Here is a 16,379-nt window from a genome sequence, read left to right as displayed (position 1 = left end):
AAAAAAAAAAAAAAAAAAAAAAAAAAAAAGTTCCCTGCCTTTTTATATCTTGGAATTTGGCTCTGCCCCCACTGTGTATGAGTAGGTGAGTGCGGTAGCCAGAGTGAAGTGGTGAACGTCCTTTATTGGGTACTATTATTAATGAATCCAACTTCTTCTTTTGTAAGCTCGACATACTTGGGTTTTTGATTTCAGACTCCATAGACGCAGGGAGATGTGCCACTGAATGAGCCTATTTTCTTTTCATTACTAATCTTACTTCCTTTCTGCTGACCTTCAACCTCCTAATTTTGTTCATGTTTTTCTTCTCACATAACCCATCTTTTTTTTATTTAAACCTCTCACACCTGAACTGTATCTTCCTTGTTATATGTTCTGTTAATCTGAATGATCTGAGGAAGTTTGATGTTAATGTATATTTTTTAAAAAATTATAGAAAATTGGTAATCTTATAGTTTCTATTCTCATAGCAATAATTTCATTACTTCTTTTTAAATAAATATTCATGCTTACGCTGAATTTGTGTAGACAGTTGTTCTGATGTCTTTATGAAAGCCTTTTGGGAGTGGGAATGCTGTTACTTCAAAATATATACAAAAAAACTACTGAATTGCAAAATGCCAAGGAGCTTTTTCAACCAAATAAATGCTTACGATCCTAAATGCTCTATGTTGCATGAATCTACATATATGCTTTAACATTGAATCTGTGTTCCACTGTTCATAGCTATGGCTTTGCTTTGTTTGAAGATACGTTTAAAAGTTCGCTTGCGTTACAGAAGAATGCAAATGCATACAGTTGAAGGGAAAAATTGGCTTCAAACATAGGCATCGTTGACTAACCGTTGTCCAAGTACAGATCTAAAATAGACTGTCATAGAATTATTCAATATATGAAAAGAGGCCGTGAACAACTTTTGAAGTACAACTCTACGACCACTATAAGTACAGCTGCAATTATGTCAAAACGTGCAAAATAAGATTGGATTTTGGCATAGGATGTACATCATGCTGTAATAACACGTTCCGCTCTGGCATTATTGGTTCTTGAAAGACTGCAAAAGATCATATAGGTGTGAGGAGACGTCCAAGCTGTTCAAGTTTTTTTTTATGATCTGATTTGTCAGATGATTCTTACCTCAAAATTTTTGGAGAGATCTTTCATCTGTTCTGCAAGTTCTTGCTTCTTCTGGGCAGCTGCAAGACAATTCCCAAGTCAAAAGTTAAACCAGCTCAACTATAAATACCGCAAGTAAAAATTGTAATCAATGAAACAAAAAGCAGTTAAGTTTCTACCCTTGGTAGATATATCCTCAATTTGCTTTGATGTTCTCACGGCAAACCTTTGAAATGAACGGCTGCAAAAAATGGAAAAATGGGAGTAAAATAAATTTTCAACAACGAACAGTAAGCATCCTGCAGACAAATATCATATGAACGGTAAATACAGACAAATGTGACTTTTCAGTTGTCACTGAGCATGAACGTCTTCAATTCAATGGCAGAAATGCTGGGGAAAGAATACCTGAACAGACCCATGCTTGTTTGATAAGAGATTCTGTTTCTTGTTTCCAAATGAAAAAAAAAAAAAAATTCCAAAAATAGACCAAAATTGGAGAAACTACAAAAAGAGCTACTCTTTTGATTCTCTTTCTTATTCTGTTTTCACACAGCCCTAACCGATACTCTCTCTAATGCTGATTCTCTCAGGCAGATAGTTCTCGGCTCATCAAGATTCTCTCTCTGTCACCATATCGAGAATGGTTTATCAAGAAGGCTCGAGAGCTCACTCTTCTGTGGAATGTTTGTGGTGGAGGTTGTGGGTTCACCACGGCCATTTCTGGTGATTTTTCTTTAATCCTTTTTTTCTTCCGTGGAAGTGAAGTAATATCAAAATGGAATAAGAATATTTTTTATTTTAATTCGGATCATAACAATAGATGGAAAATATTTTACTTCCCTTGAAAAATCTTGGGGTACCTACAAGCCATAGTTCTCCACAACACTAGGATTATGATTATGTCGAAGGGCACATTGAAATGAGAAATGGGTTGCAAACAGCCACCAAATTTTCCTACCATAGTTTTATATATGGTTTTGATCTGTTGCACAGCATACACTTTCCAGGAAAAAGAGAGTTGTTGGGAATTTTCTTGTGAAGTATCGTTAATGGTTCTGCCACTAGATATGGTCCACATGAAAAAAAAAAAAAAAGCTTGCTATGGGACTTCAAGACTCCACAATTTTGTACCCACAAACTTTAAAATCGATTCCATTGGTGGTTGAGTTGAGGAATACTATTCTGATAGCCTAGGAAAATTAGAGAGCAACGCACTACCATTAAGCCACTGATCTTCCCAATATCAGGTTGAGTGAAGGGAGAGCCTTTGCTGTTTTATGGGATCACGTTGTGTTAGTGGTTCAATCTAGGTGTAAGCTTTCTAAAGCTTTTTTTGTTTGTAGTTTCGAGCTTTCTTCTTAATCTTCGATGAATCTTTCCTGCCCTGCTGCTTTAGTATAATTCATGCTTCCACTAAAATAACTTTTTATAATTTTTTTGTTTTAAAAAGACACCTAATGTCTTTGTTAGTATATTTTTATTTCATTTAATATTAGCAGCGCTTCAACAAACATATATAACTAGACATCAATTCTGTAGAAGAAAGATAAATGAATCTATAGCAAAATTTTCTCAGATCTCCACATCTGCACATCCAACCATTTGGGCAGCAGATAAACATAAAAGAAAATCTGAGGATATCTTGCTTCAATGGAACGAGCCAAATAGGAACTAATTGGTCCCTCCGGCCAGAGAATGAAGCTTCTTATTGTATGCATAATAACCATACTAACGGGTTTCGTTCTGAATCTAGGTTTCCATCTGTATGAACTAATTAATCCCTATGGACGCTCATAATTAGTCCCTATGGATGGCTAAAATCCTCATATGAACTATTTTTTAGGGTTCTATCAAATGATAGGACTAAATTGTAACCTTCTCAAAACCCAGAGACCAAGTTTGTAATTTAACACTCAATTACCTGTTCGCAAGACTGTTGACGAGAACCTCATTCACGAGGTAAGAAACTACTCTGTGCATGAAATTTCCACCCGCCATGCTCGTTTCCACGGATCGAAATAAAACAATAATGATTCAGATGCCTGTTTGATGCGTGTTCCTGAAGTGATAGAAGAGGATTACAGAAGCTAATTTAATCTTCCTCCCAGGAACTAAAAAACTCGGCGATGACAATACTCGAAAAAAGTAAAGCAGATAAGAACATAAGCAAAACACTTCAATCAATCGAAAATAATGCAGAGACGAACGGATTTGAAGCCAAAGAAATCCGATCGGAAGAGATGAACTTAGGAAATCGTTACCTGAATAATATCGTCGCGATGACAATAGTTTGATGCCCTAGTTTTCTTCGAACGCAGCCCCAGGATCTGTATGTGGCGGCTGAACTCCACGTAGTCTCAATTTATAATGTTCTTAATCGTAGAAGAACTAGAGGCCTCTCTGAATAATAAAAGTTTTTTCTCTTTAATTTTTAAATTAAATTACAAATTTGTTCAATATATTGAAAAAGTTATTAGTTTTTATAATTTTAAATATTAAACTTAATCATTTAATTTGGTAAAATTACACTATGTATGAGGGTAAAAATGGAAGAAAATATGCTCCGGACATTTTTCATTAAAAAGAATTATTGGGCCACTTTCCTCCAATTTCTCCCAAAAAATGTTGGCCCAATGGTCTAATTTGGGCCGTCCAAAGCAAAAAAAAACTAAAGTTGGGCCTATAAATGGGCTGGCCCAAAACGTTCTAACATTCCGATAACGCGAAATATCTCCGACAGGGTCAGCGTTACAATTCAGTTTCCTTCGAGTTTGGCGCGGCGGCTTCACCTCCGTTTCTTCTCAATGGCTGCAATCAATCTTCCTTTTATCCATTCTCCTCCATCTCTTCAGATCTTTTCAATAAAATCTCCTCAAAGCACTTCTAAATTCTTGCTGTTCTCTCAATCTATTGCTTCTCCTCTCCTTTCCAGTTCGTCCAAGCTCTACACCACAGCCAAAGCTCGCGCTTCTTCGTTAATCGCTTTTGCTGCCAAGAATCTCTCGGAATCTGAGCTTAACTCCGTGCCGGAGACTGCCGGGGAAATTGCTGGAAAATTTCCTTCGGATGCCGGTGTTTATGCCGTTTACGACAAGGACGGCGACGTTCAGTTCATCGGCATTACAAGGAGCATAGCAGGGAGCGTCGCCACTCACTGGAAATCGGTACCAGAGCTTTGCGTCTCTATCAAGGTAGGAGGAGGCTAATTGTATTTCTCCACTTTGTTCTTGTTGTTTCCGTCTTTAATTTTTTCCATTTCCTGCCGTAATTGATTGTTGGGAAGGTTTGTTGAGGTTATGTCCTAGTGCGATGCGTAATGAATTGAAAATGGTGCGGTGTTCTCTGTGGATTAAAGATCTCCTCCATTAGAAGTAATATGGAAAAGGCTACTTTTGGTCTAAGAAAATTTTGTGTGTATATGCTTTTATCATCGTTACCAATGAACTGATATCTCAATCTTTTGCCAATCAAGCTTTTGGGAACTTAATCTAGTCTAGGATCCTCAGTTTTCATCTGGCTTGTAATTATAAATTTGCATCCTAATCAAGTGGTCTTCTTCGGTTTCTGTTGCTGGCAATTGTTCATTACTGCCCACCTCATAAGTTCATGGTTGAACTGGTGTAGAAGATAGCTGGATCGAGGGGAATCCATGTAAATCGTAGTTTAAGAATGGGAAATCGACGATTACTTGCTTCTATTTAAAATCTTTTAGTTCTCTGCTTGCACGTGTATTTCAATATTTTGTGCCTGGCAGGTGAAAGCAAGTCCCAGGCAGCTTCCTGTTGACTGTACTTCATGAACTTTTCTTGAAGAAGACGATGATTTTATCAGCTTTCTGAATTAGGACTTTGCGTTTATTCTTCTTTTTTTGTTTGTTTCATGAGAAATAGAACTTTCTGAGATCCATGTAAGAGTATAAGAACACAGCCTAAGAAATAGGAGCCACCACAACCAACTATATGGAAATGAGCTATAATCCAAAAGAATGAGACCTAACAGAAACAACATTAAACCTAGCATGGGACCAAAGGTCCAAATCTCATCGCTAGATCTCTCCCAACCCCTATGTGTTACAAGACTCTTCGGCAGTTGCACGTTTGGTAACGCTATTTTTTTGTTGGGCAATTGGTTATATCTCCAAGGATGTATAGAATTCAGATACTTGAAAGTTATCTTCCCTACTCTTCACAAGCTAATGCACTCCGTTGTCATTTGAATTCAACTTCTGGCACGATAGAAATACGACGAACCTAAATTACGGGTAGAAGAAGTAGGTATGGTTTTATGAAGTACTCTAGACTTGAGAGGCATGCTGTGTTACTTTATCTATTGTTTTGACGAGGAGTTGTGCTATAATTCAAGTTTTCTGTGCAGATATAGGACTCAATGATCTTACTTATCCTTTCTTTTTCTTGAATGTGTTACTCTCTGTAGTTCGGAGTAGTAGATGAGCCTGATAGAACAACCTTAACACAAGCATGGAAGTCATGGATGGAAGAACACATAAAAGCCACTGGGAAGGTACCACCAGGTAATGAATCTGGCAATGCCACATGGGTAAGGCAGCCACCGAAGAAGAAGGCCGATCTGAGGTTGACGCCTGGTCGACATGTTCAACTTACGGTCCCATTGGAAGAACTCATTGATCAATTGGTGAAGGAGAACAAGGTTGTTGCATTCATCAAGGGTTCAAGAAGTGCTCCGTTATGCGGTTTTTCGCAAAGGGTAATAGGCATTCTTGAAGCTGAAGGCGTAGATTATGAGAGCGTCGATGTGCTCGATGAAGAATACAACAATGGGCTGAGGGAATCTCTCAAAACATACAGCAACTGGCCTACATTTCCTCAAATCTTTGTGGATGGCCAATTAATTGGAGGTTGTGACATTCTTAGCTCTATGCATGAAAAAGGTGAACTTGCTGGTTTGTTCAAGAATTGATTATCAGATTTTAAGTTTTAGCAGCTAATACTTTGCTGGAGTGAAAGGTCTAATTGAAAGGAGATGAGAATGTGCTTGCTTTCATGCTTTGGCCTGTTGCTCTATAGAAGTGTAGTTTCTGTTTCATCAAGTTGAACAAAATTCTTGGTTTTTTTTTTTTTTTTACCCTTCAAAATACTTTAGGGAGACATGAGGTCAGCTCTCCACTACTACCGGACCTTGTGGCTTAAGCGAGTTACCATAAGACATGTAACGACCCAGTTCCATCACTAGTCGATATTGTCCTCTTTGGACTTTCCTTTTCGGGCTTCCCCTCACGGCTTTAAAATGCATCTGCTAAGGGAAGGTTTCCACACCCTTATAAATGGTGGTTTGTTCTCCTCCCCAACCAATGTGGGACATCACAATCCACCCCTCTTCGGGGCCCAGCATCCTCGCTTGCACTCTTTCCTTCCTCCAATCGATGTGGGATCGCCTCCAAATCCACCCCTCTTTGGGGCTAGCGTCTTTACTGGCACACTGCCTCGTGTCTACCCCCCTTCAGGGAACAACGAGAAGGCTAACACATCGTCTGGTGTTTGGCTCTGAAACCATTTGTAACGACCTAAATCCACCGCTAGCAGATATTGTCCTCTTTGAGCTTTCCCCTTCGAGCTTCCCCTTAAGGCTTTAAAACGCGTTGGGGGAAGGTTTCCACACCCTTATAAATGGTGGTTTGTTCTCCTCTTCAACCAATGTGGGACATCACAAGACATGTCACAGTGAGGGCGAACATTCCGATTTCAGACGATTTCCTTTAAAATGGATGTTTAAAGATAGTATCGGACAACACGAGTGTGCCAATATTGCGCCCCAGTCCACAATAGAACCCGAATAGATAGATGTTCGGGATGTTTCAATATTATGAACAACACATGAGCCCATTTTAGTATATGACTGAATGAACTCTGATGACTGATGACACTCTAAAAAATTGATGGATATATTATTTACATTATTAACCTAAAATTAAATCTGTATCGGATACATTATTAATTAATTTAAAAAGTTTGGTCATATTTGATAATAATTCAATCTTTTTTAAATTTTTAAAGGAAGCATATAAATACTAGTTGACCTATGGAAAATAATAATTTATTTTTCCTCATTTATCAATCTTGCTGTTTTCATCTGGTCCGTTGAAATCTTCTAAAGGAAAAAAATGAAGGTCGTTGAACAAAATTAACTAACAAATCGACAAATTAATTTATTAGGCTTTATGATCACACTATGACCGTACAGCCCTGCGCGGGTTTTCGTTGGCTCATCTTTTTTTTGGGGCGAATATGATGCAAGTATAAAAAGTCAAATTACTTTTATACCCCACATCATTAATTACCATAGAAATTAACTTTTCACCTTTACTTATCAAATTTAATGCATAATGGTAAAACTAAATCTTGATCTTCATAAATAAATCGATTTAAATTATTTATTTTTGGAAAAATTTAATAAGAAAATATTAGTTAATAACTCTTCCTATAAAAAATTTCCTATTTTAAAACATGTAGATAATATAATAAACAATAAATACTTTAAAAATAGGTTAAATACTTTAAAAATAGGTAAAGTAATTTATTTGAAATTAAAAATTATATAATCAATAATAATAATTAAAAAAAAATGAAGGTCGGCCAACTTTTGGCAGGTTTAATTTGATGCCATTTAGTAAAAATTCATGAATTTCTCTCCATTTTTAACTGAAACTCATCCAATTTTGATCAATTACAATAGAATTTATTTCAAAATTTATATAAATATCGTTCAAATATACACATAATTAAAAATAATTTCTAAGGAATTGTTTTATAAATTGTATAAATATCTATCAAATATTTAAAGAAACAATTGAAAATTGAGTTGAAGAATTTTAAAAATTCAGCTAAATCGAAGAAAAAAAATATAGATATAACCGAGATATTTACCGGAAGAGCGAGTGAGGGAAGGAGAAGAAAGGGATAAAATGGTATTTTCACAAATTCGGTAGAAGTGGCAAAAACTTGTAGGGGCTAGTTTTGTCAATTTTCCCTTCGAAGCAGATATGAGTCGAACCTTCTAAAATGGTTAATCCATTTTCATTCCACCGGATGAATCGAATACAATTTCCTCATGATTTTTCTATAGCTCTTTTTTTCTTCGTTTCTTTCTGCTTCGTTTGATCACGAACATGGAATGCGGATCTTCCTCTTGTGAGAGATTCAAGCTCTACGACCAGTTGGAATTACACGAATTTCAGGACAGGTTCGTTGTAAGGTCTGTGGAATTTCCCAATCGAGGCTTCTCGATCAACCGCGGTGATGGCGATATCGAGCCGCTTAATTGTAAGGATTCTTTTCTTCTTTTTTTTTTCTTCTCAACCGATAGAGATTGCTAAAGTAGTTTTGTTGATGAGAAAATAAGGTTTAAGGAAAATGAAGAATCTGAAGGATTCGAGCTAGACGTATATTTGATGAATTGGTTTGTGAATTTCGTGTCCGATGCTTAAATCAATTTTTAAGAGAGATAGAATTTCAGATCCTTTCTACTTTCAGTTGTTCGTTGCAACAGAAATGAATTCCATCATATTTACCTGTTAAATCTGTAATATAGTCGGGTTCCCTGCCTGAGTTACTTTTAAAACGTGATTGGAGTCGGCATTTCATAGCTGGTATATTGTTATAGTCTGATATTCGAACAGCACGGGTACTTAAATGTCGCAAATTCACCAGATATTTCCTTTAATAACTTCCTTTTTGCATCAGTCTGAGAAATCTTGGAAGATTAGATGCAAATTGATTGACCTCATTTGTTTTGGTCTTCTACATTTTTTGTTCTTAATTTTCATACATGACGAAAAAGTTGCAATAATGATAATCTTCTGTCGAAGCTACGCTATCTAAATCTGGAGCAGGTCCTAGAGTGACGTAACTTTTGTACACTAACTACATTATCCACGAGAACCTCTTTGCTATAAGTGGAAACCTAATTGTCCAGCTCTTCATTGTCATGCTTGATAAATGTTCCTGCCTGCAATAGCTTAGTCATATAAATCTGCAGCTGAGGTTAACTCAGTAAAACATTTTGAGGAATTTCCAATTTTATGCCTATTTTTCATACTAAGAGTAGTTTGAATGTTACAGGTGATACTTGTTTTGGAAGTGCAACAAAAGTGTCCACAATTTATGGAGTGGCTGGGACAATAAGATTAGTTGCTGGTAATTGCTTGTGATGAATATTTGTACTCATGTTCATGTATGCACGATTTTTTTTTTTTTTTCCTGCTATAATCTGTTAGGGTGGAAAAGGAAGCACATGATGCTATTTGAATTTTATTGTTAGAAAGTTCAGAAGAGGATGTTTGCATGTAAATGAGTTTTTTTTTTTCTCAAGAGGAGAAGTCTCACGCTAATACAATCTGTGCTGAGAGAGATCTCCATCTATTTCTTGTCCATCTTTATGATTTCGGTCTGAGCAAGTAAGTCTATTGAGAGATTGATGAGGAATTTCTATTAGGAAGGGGTGGACGAAGGGGGAGGGTCCCACCTGATCAAGAGGGAGGTGGTCATTAAGTCGATGAATCTAGTAGGGTTAATTATTGGGAGCTTGAGGTAGCGTAGCAAGGCCTTCCTGGCTAAATAGTTGTGTCGCCTCTTCTTGGAACCTTACATGTTGTGGCATAGGGTTATTGTGAGCAATTATGGCCCACACTCTTTCGAGTGGTGTGAGGGTGGTGGTAGAACTAGAACTTGGGTTTTTACCACTTTGGGATATGGGCTTCTACATGGACGTGATCATGATTTTCAACTACAAGGGTTGTTTTCATTGTATTAGTGAACCCAATAGGTTGCCAACACATCACATCTGCCTTGATCACGGGGTCAAGCCCATTCGTGAAGGAATGTTCTAACACTTAATTGGATAGATTGGGTAAAGGCAACATTAACAACTAGAACTATTTACAATACTCGGTCTTTGTGGACTTCTCTTTGATGACAAGGAATTGATCCAGAACAATCCCTTTCTTCAATAGTTGGAATCGTTCAATGAAAGCTTTTTTCTCAGTGAAAGCTTGGTTTCTTTTCTTCGATAGTTGGAATCGTTCAATATTCTTTCTTTTCTCTCAATAAAAGTTTGGTTTCTTAAAAAAAAAAAGAAAAAAAAAATGTATCAACGACAATGTTTAACCAGCAATATGACCAATATAGTTCTATGTGCTTTACTTCAGAATCTTGTTAACTGAACTTTTTATGAACAAAAAACGTGTATAAAGTCCAGCTTCACATAATCAGCAGCTGGGATCTTTAGAAGTAAGAACATATGATATTTTATATGCTTCCTGCTTTTGGTTTTGGTTTTTCATGTTGTGTAGGAGTATACATGCTTGTGATAACTTCACGAAAAGAAGTAGGAAACTTCCTTGGTTTCCCTGTTTTTCAAGTAACGTCTATGAAGTTTGTCCCTTGTGATCAGGCTTTGAAGCGTTCAACTTCTCAAGAAGTAAGCTTCTTCTTTTACGCTTAGATAATAATTTGTTTGTCATCTCTTTTTCTCATGGTCAATATCCCATTTAAATCCTTGCAATCATTTCTTTTGAGCAGAAAAAAGATGAAGCTTATTTCCTGACTTTGTTGAAAATTGTGGAAACGACACCGGGGTTGTATTATTCATACCAAACAGATATAACCTTGAAGTAAGGAGCTTCTCCTCCAACAGCTTTTTAAATATTGGAATCTTAGTTCTGCTTTTGAATCTTAGTCCATATGCTCTTGAATCTCCTCCGGGGTAGTATTTTTCATATCTTTTGAATCTTAGTTCTGCTTCAGCCTATGTCCTTTCACTCTTATGTTGTAAGATGCCTCCAATTTCTTGTAACAGCTTACAGAGAAGGTGTAAGTTTGCTGAAGGATGGGCAGCAAAACCACTTTGGAAGCAGGTAAAATGGGGTGTGCAATTTTGATTACTATCTGAAAAAAAAAAAAAAAAAAGTAATCTGGATTTCATTTCAATGTGCAATAAAGGTGATTGGAAGTTTAATCCTGAATAGTGAATGATTCTTTTAAAAAAAAATTCCTGTACACATTTTATCAGCAACAATGCTTTGGAGTTTTCTAGTTTCAACTTTCTCTCTCTCACTCTTACTCTCTAGTTACACACACAACGAGCAGATCAACTAGCTCGCTCTGTTTCATACTGAGTTAATGGAAGTGACCTTTTCCTTTGAACGGCTTTCTCAATATTGTGGCTTCTTGTACATATTATGATGAGATTCCTATGTTTATTTCCTTTTCTTAATTAGCTAGGAAACCTATGAGTTTCATATATAAGCACACACAACTTTGATTCCTATAACATCCATCACTTCTAAGTATTCCTTCCTCTCGCTATCATTAAAATCTGTCCTTTGGCATTGTCTAACTTTGATGCATTTTCCTTTTGTTTATCCCCTGTTCAATCTAGATTGTGAATTTTGAATTTTTATTTGATAATATAGTTAAATGCTTACTACTTTCTCTATATTTCAGGCTGACCCTCGATTCGTTTGGAATAAAAACCTTATGGTGGAACTTATTGAGTTCAAGGTATGTGTTGCATTGTGCATAGTTGTTCCAAGCTAATGCCCTGGGAGTACCTTTTAGTTAGTTAAAGAGTGAGCTATATTGGAACGACTTATGCACAAGTTCTTGTGACTTGTTAATTTGTTTATTATTATTTTTCTTGATGTCAAATTATTGTTCTTCTTTGCAGCTTGATGAGTTCATCATTCCAGTACTGCAAGGAAATATCCTAAATTTTGCAATTCATATATCAATTTGGAGGATGTCCGGGAGACTATTTACAATTTTCTTTTTTCTAAAAAACATTCAGTAGAAACATGTCTAGAGAGTTCTTCTAGATGTTGTTTCTCTAATATTCTTTTTAGTTTATTCTCACTGACGACCAGTTTTACCATTGTTTTCCTTCCAAAGCTTTAGATTTATGAATAAGCAACTTCACCAGTAAAATAACCTTAACCTGTAGAAACATTTTCCTAGACAAATATGCAAGTACTACGTTTGAGTGATTAAAGGTTCTAAAGAAAATGTAAATGTATTTGTCTTATTGGAGCCGTAGACATAAACCAAACCTTAACAAAACCGTAAGCTTCCAGGCTGTACAGCTGAAGCTAAAAGAATCACCTGTTCAACTAACGTTAATTTCAAGGCGATGTACTCGTCGGCTAGGTACTTTTTACGGAAATTGCTAATTCTTAAACAGATTTCTTGCTGTACGGAAAATATTAACTATTTTGGAAACGGTTATTGATTATCTAGGAACAAGACTGTGGCGAAGGGGAGCCAATCTTGAAGGTGACACAGCCAATTTTATTGAAACTGAGCAACTAGTGGAGCATGAAGGTTTCAAAGCTTCACTGTTGCAGGTATTTTGCTTGCTGAATAAAATTACTATTAACTTGTAACTGCTTTAGCGTTAGTTGAACTAACTTCGGGTAATGAAACCTTTAATTGACGATGCCATGTGGATGCCTTAAAAATAGAATTATTTGAACATGGCAATTAAGATTTTAAAATGGGTTTTCCTTTTTGATAAACATGAACTGTTTTTTATCCATAATTCAATATCTTTCTATACCAAATTCTCTCTCTATTTTGCAGATTCGAGGTTCAATTCCTCTACTTTGGGAGCAAATTGTTGATTTGAGCTATAAGCCACACCTTCAAATAGTCAATCATGAGAAATCAGTATATTTTTACTTTTTGGCACCTTTCTTTAATTGAATGTGTTAAGATTTCCCTCATCAATACTACCTGCTTTTCTTATCTGCAGTCAGAAGTTGTGGAACGTCACTTTTTTGATCTTGCACAACGATATGGAGAGACAATAGCGGTTGACTTAACTGAAAAGGTTTCATTTCTTATGCCTTTCCTCTCATGCCAATAGGATACATCCACATGCATCAAGATTGGATTTTTAGAGAGGTTTAGAGGTCATGTGAGGAAGTCTGGAAGGGACTCAGTTTAATGCCTCCTCTTTGGGCGTCAATTAATGAGTTTTTTTGTAACTATGATCTTGGTTTGATTTTGTTGGATTGGAGTCCCTTTCTGTTAGTTCTTTGGGCTCCCACTTGTATCTTTTTTTCAATGAATGCTCTGTTTCTTATTTGTTTCCTTTGAAAATTTTGGAGAACAAAGTGGCATTACTTAAATTTGTCAAATTATTTTTCTTTGTAATTTTGCCTGGTTATAACACGTAATTTCTTGTTCATATGGCTATTTAAGTTAACATCTATATTTGCCAAAATATCCACGTTTTAATGTTTCTTTTACAAGCCTCATATTGTAACAAACATTTGTGATCTTCCAATGAGCTAATATAACTTTCCTTATTCTTCTATTTCAGCACGGTGAAGAAGGTCAATTGAGTGCTGCGTTTGCTGCTGAAATGCAGAAGCTGCCAAATGCGAGGTATGATAAAGTATATGGAATTTTGCCAGAGCTTTTCATCAAGTAGTGTAGAAGTGAAGTGGTCTAGCTGACCCAAACCACTTTGACGATAGTAGGCAGGCTTCTAGTACGCCTAAGTTCAAACCCTATACAATTCCTTCTCAATAAATAAGAAACAAAATTTTTCAATGGTTTGATGACAGGGAAAATTCCAACATAAAAAGCATTCCCCTCAAATCTAGGAGCTTTCAAGAATCAAGACCTATGTAACTTAGGTCACGAATCAACTTCTTAGTAGTTAACTTGTCAACTTTTCAGTTTACTATCCTTTTCCTCCATCCTACATCTCAACATTTAACTATTTTTATAACGTTGTTTCATATAGAGTTCAACCATTGGTTGCTTGATCCACATTTTTGAGTTTGAAATGGATTGGAGAAAATTCCCTCGTGTTATGAATTTATTTCGTCATTTGTGGTGATTGAAATTATTCTGTGAGGGGATGTGACCACACTCGTACCATATTTTCTGGATGTGCATGTCTTCCCTCTGTCCTTCACCACAACTTCTAAATATCTTTATCCAGTCCCTTTCTACAGCCAAAGCATTCGTTTCTTGTTCCCACAATTTGTTGGATTACAGACTGATTTTCTGTATTCAGTTTTCATCTTTGTGGTGACTTGGAATCTTTGTCTTCTGAAGGGGATGTGTCCACACATCATGATATCTGGATATGCTGGTGTTTAGTACTCCAGAGAATGTAGTAAAAATTTGCACTAGATGATGGTAACCATTCGTATGGTGCAGTCTCAACATCTGGTTTTATATACACATCATTTTTATCATTATTTGAGAATATTAAACGGTGCCCCTTTATTGTTGCAGATATGTCCCCTTCGATTTTCATCATGTCTGTGGTAGCTCAAAATTTGAGAACTTGCAGCTTCTATACGATAAAATTTCTGAGGATTTTGAAAATCAAGGGTAATATGGATGGAAATTCCGGATAGAATTCCTTGAATATTAAAAATTCAAAAACCAGGTATGCTGGCTATCTGTAATTCAGTTTTTAATCGTTGCTGTTCCAGCTGAGCAGATACCTCCTCATAGATCCAGAAGGAAATATACTGCAGGAGCAACGGGGAATTATTAGATCTAACTGCATCGATTGTCTGGATAGAACAAATGTTACTCAGGTTTGTGAGAAGAGGATGTACTTCACTTCAACCATTTTCTGACATGCTAAAACTTTATTCATTGTTTGGTTTCTAATGTTATTTCTCTCACTTCAACAGAGTTTCCTCGCTCAAAAATCATTAACCAAGCAATTACAGAGGATCGGAGCATTGGAATCTGATGAATGCTTTACGAAGTTCAATGAAGATTACACAAAATTTAGAACGTGTATGCCTCCTATTTCATTAGATCTATAGACCCTGAACTTAGAAGTCTGCATGGCTACATAAACCTTTCACGTCTCATCCACATTAAGTCACGCATATCTACTAAACTGTGTATTATCATCTTCCTAGTGTGGGCTGAACAAGGTGATGAGATAAGTCTCGAGTATGCTGGTACTCATGCTTTGAAAGGAGACTTAGTGAGGTGAACCTAACTCCAAATTTAATGTTGTGATGGTAAACTATTTAAATACTTCCAGTAAATGGAACTTTCGTAGTGCAGATATGGAAAGCTGACTTTTTCCGGAGTAATCAAAGATGGGATGAGTGCTATAACAAGATATTATCTCAATAACTTCCACGACGGAGTTCGGCAGGCAAGTCTTTCTAGATCTATGAATATTAGTGGTTCAACTGAATTGAGCTCCATTTCTAAAGTATATTGCTTTATCTTGTCCAGGATGCAATAGATCTTATATGTGGTCTCTACAGTATCAACAAACATGGTCCTTCACCATTCCAATTGAATGGATTTGAATCACTATCCGTTAGTATTTTCTACCCCTTTGTGTAAAGTGATAACGAGAACAAAATACAATCTTGATTGTGATCTATCCAATACCATACTTTGATTTGCTTACTATAGTGGAATTATGCGACTAATCAGGAGCATCGTTGAATTTCTGAACCAAAGTATTTTCTAAAACATATATCGAATTATTAGTTTATTTACTTAATTGTGCAGTATCTCCCAGTAGCATCAGCTTTAGTGGTTGGAGGTTTAACGATTACATCACTCACGCTTCAGCAAGGTATGAATGGTATGGTCATTATTTACTCAAGATTGTTGTTTTGCTTATTTTTAAGATGGTGAAAAATTAAAAATCTGCCCCATGATTTTCTCTTGTAGCTGGGAGGAACGCCCAGCAATTCATGTCATCTGTGCTTTGGGCTGGTGTTACTGCTGGGGTGATGGCAGTGGTCAAAGCAAATGGCAGACAGTTCTGTTCTAGGCCTCGCTTGTGCAGCCTCCGTTAAAGGTTCGATCCCCACCTTACATTCTGATTCTAGTAGGCTTTGTAAGTAGGGAGACACAAAAGCACTGCCGATTTCATGTAATTGATCCCGTACACGATGCATATAGCGTGTGCCGATGAGTACCATTTTTCCTATCTCGTGTTTTAGTTTAGAAAATGGTCAAGTTGGTTCACTGAGTTTTTTAAAAACTAAATTCGCCTTTCATAACATCTTGTTTCTTCACAATTTGTTTTCAAGCTACGTTTTATTAGTTTTAGATTTTGAATTAGATTTTAAAATAACAAACCAACGAAATTGTTGGGAACACTGATGAATTGGACTTTTTTTTTTTAATACCCTAAATTCAAATATTTAGAAATATAATGAGTTGTGAGCGTATGGTCAAAATAATTGTTAACTTTTTTTTTTTTTTTTTTTTGGTCAA

At 36.2% G+C, this 16,379-nt stretch overlaps 4 protein-coding genes across 8 annotated transcripts in view; 3 read left to right on the top strand and 1 right to left on the bottom strand.

Annotated features, from left to right (window-relative positions):
- LOC111452821 (ERBB-3 BINDING PROTEIN 1) overlaps positions 1-273 on the top strand; it is a 4,416-nt gene extending 4,143 nt beyond the window's left edge. The window contains exon 9 of one of the 2 annotated variants that reach the window (XM_023093734.1): positions 5-273. The gene's annotated coding sequence lies outside the window, so the exon portion shown is untranslated. The remainder of the gene's footprint in view (positions 1-4) is intronic. The other variant, XM_023093726.1, reaches the window with a different exon arrangement.
- A 520-nt stretch (positions 274-793) lies between these two features.
- On the bottom strand, positions 794-3,517 carry LOC111452848. The gene is made up of 5 exons (XM_023093755.1): positions 3,381-3,517; positions 3,041-3,178; positions 1,296-1,357; positions 1,138-1,196; positions 794-1,054 (listed from the first exon to the last, which is right to left on the bottom strand). Exons 2-5 carry the CDS (start codon positions 3,115-3,117, stop codon positions 1,037-1,039), a joined length of 216 nt encoding a protein of 71 aa, XP_022949523.1. The 5' UTR covers positions 3,118-3,178; positions 3,381-3,517; the 3' UTR covers positions 794-1,036.
- Positions 3,518-3,850: 333 nt separating this feature from the next.
- Positions 3,851-6,214, top strand: LOC111452232 (bifunctional monothiol glutaredoxin-S16, chloroplastic). The gene is made up of 2 exons (XM_023093248.1): positions 3,851-4,310; positions 5,554-6,214. The coding sequence occupies exons 1-2, from the start codon at positions 3,924-3,926 to the stop codon at positions 6,055-6,057; spliced, it is 891 nt and encodes a 296-aa protein (XP_022949016.1). The 5' UTR covers positions 3,851-3,923; the 3' UTR covers positions 6,058-6,214.
- Positions 6,215-8,164: 1,950 nt separating this feature from the next.
- The window catches only part of LOC111449896 (phosphoinositide phosphatase SAC8), an 8,657-nt gene continuing 442 nt past the window's right edge, over positions 8,165-16,379 (top strand). Inside the window, exons 1-20 of one of the 4 annotated variants that reach the window (XM_023089994.1) lie at positions 8,165-8,417; positions 9,216-9,290; positions 10,445-10,572; positions 10,674-10,765; positions 10,951-11,008; positions 11,598-11,654; positions 11,821-11,854; positions 12,216-12,296; positions 12,387-12,493; positions 12,729-12,815; positions 12,901-12,978; positions 13,474-13,538; positions 14,403-14,501; positions 14,614-14,713; positions 14,813-14,921; positions 15,050-15,122; positions 15,201-15,294; positions 15,378-15,464; positions 15,663-15,738; positions 15,828-15,957. In XM_023089994.1, the coding sequence (XP_022945762.1) occupies positions 8,264-8,417; positions 9,216-9,290; positions 10,445-10,572; positions 10,674-10,765; positions 10,951-11,008; positions 11,598-11,654; positions 11,821-11,854; positions 12,216-12,296; positions 12,387-12,493; positions 12,729-12,815; positions 12,901-12,978; positions 13,474-13,538; positions 14,403-14,501; positions 14,614-14,713; positions 14,813-14,921; positions 15,050-15,122; positions 15,201-15,294; positions 15,378-15,464; positions 15,663-15,738; positions 15,828-15,955 (1,782 nt within the window). In that variant the 5' untranslated portion in view covers positions 8,165-8,263 and the 3' untranslated portion in view covers positions 15,956-15,957. Of the gene's footprint in view, positions 8,418-9,215; positions 9,291-10,444; positions 10,573-10,673; positions 10,766-10,950; positions 11,009-11,597; positions 11,655-11,820; positions 11,855-12,215; positions 12,297-12,386; positions 12,494-12,728; positions 12,816-12,900; positions 12,979-13,473; positions 13,539-14,402; positions 14,502-14,613; positions 14,714-14,812; positions 14,922-15,049; positions 15,123-15,200; positions 15,295-15,377; positions 15,465-15,662; positions 15,739-15,827; positions 16,107-16,379 lie in introns of those variants that run through there. The other 3 variants (XM_023089984.1, XM_023090006.1, XM_023090000.1) reach the window with 3 other exon arrangements.

Source organism: Cucurbita moschata, unplaced genomic scaffold, assembly GCF_002738365.1.
Source record: "Cucurbita moschata cultivar Rifu unplaced genomic scaffold, Cmos_1.0 Cmo_Scf00001, whole genome shotgun sequence".
NCBI classification, from domain to species: Eukaryota; Viridiplantae; Streptophyta; class Magnoliopsida; order Cucurbitales; family Cucurbitaceae; genus Cucurbita; species Cucurbita moschata.
This window is presented reverse-complemented; position numbering and strand designations above follow the sequence as displayed.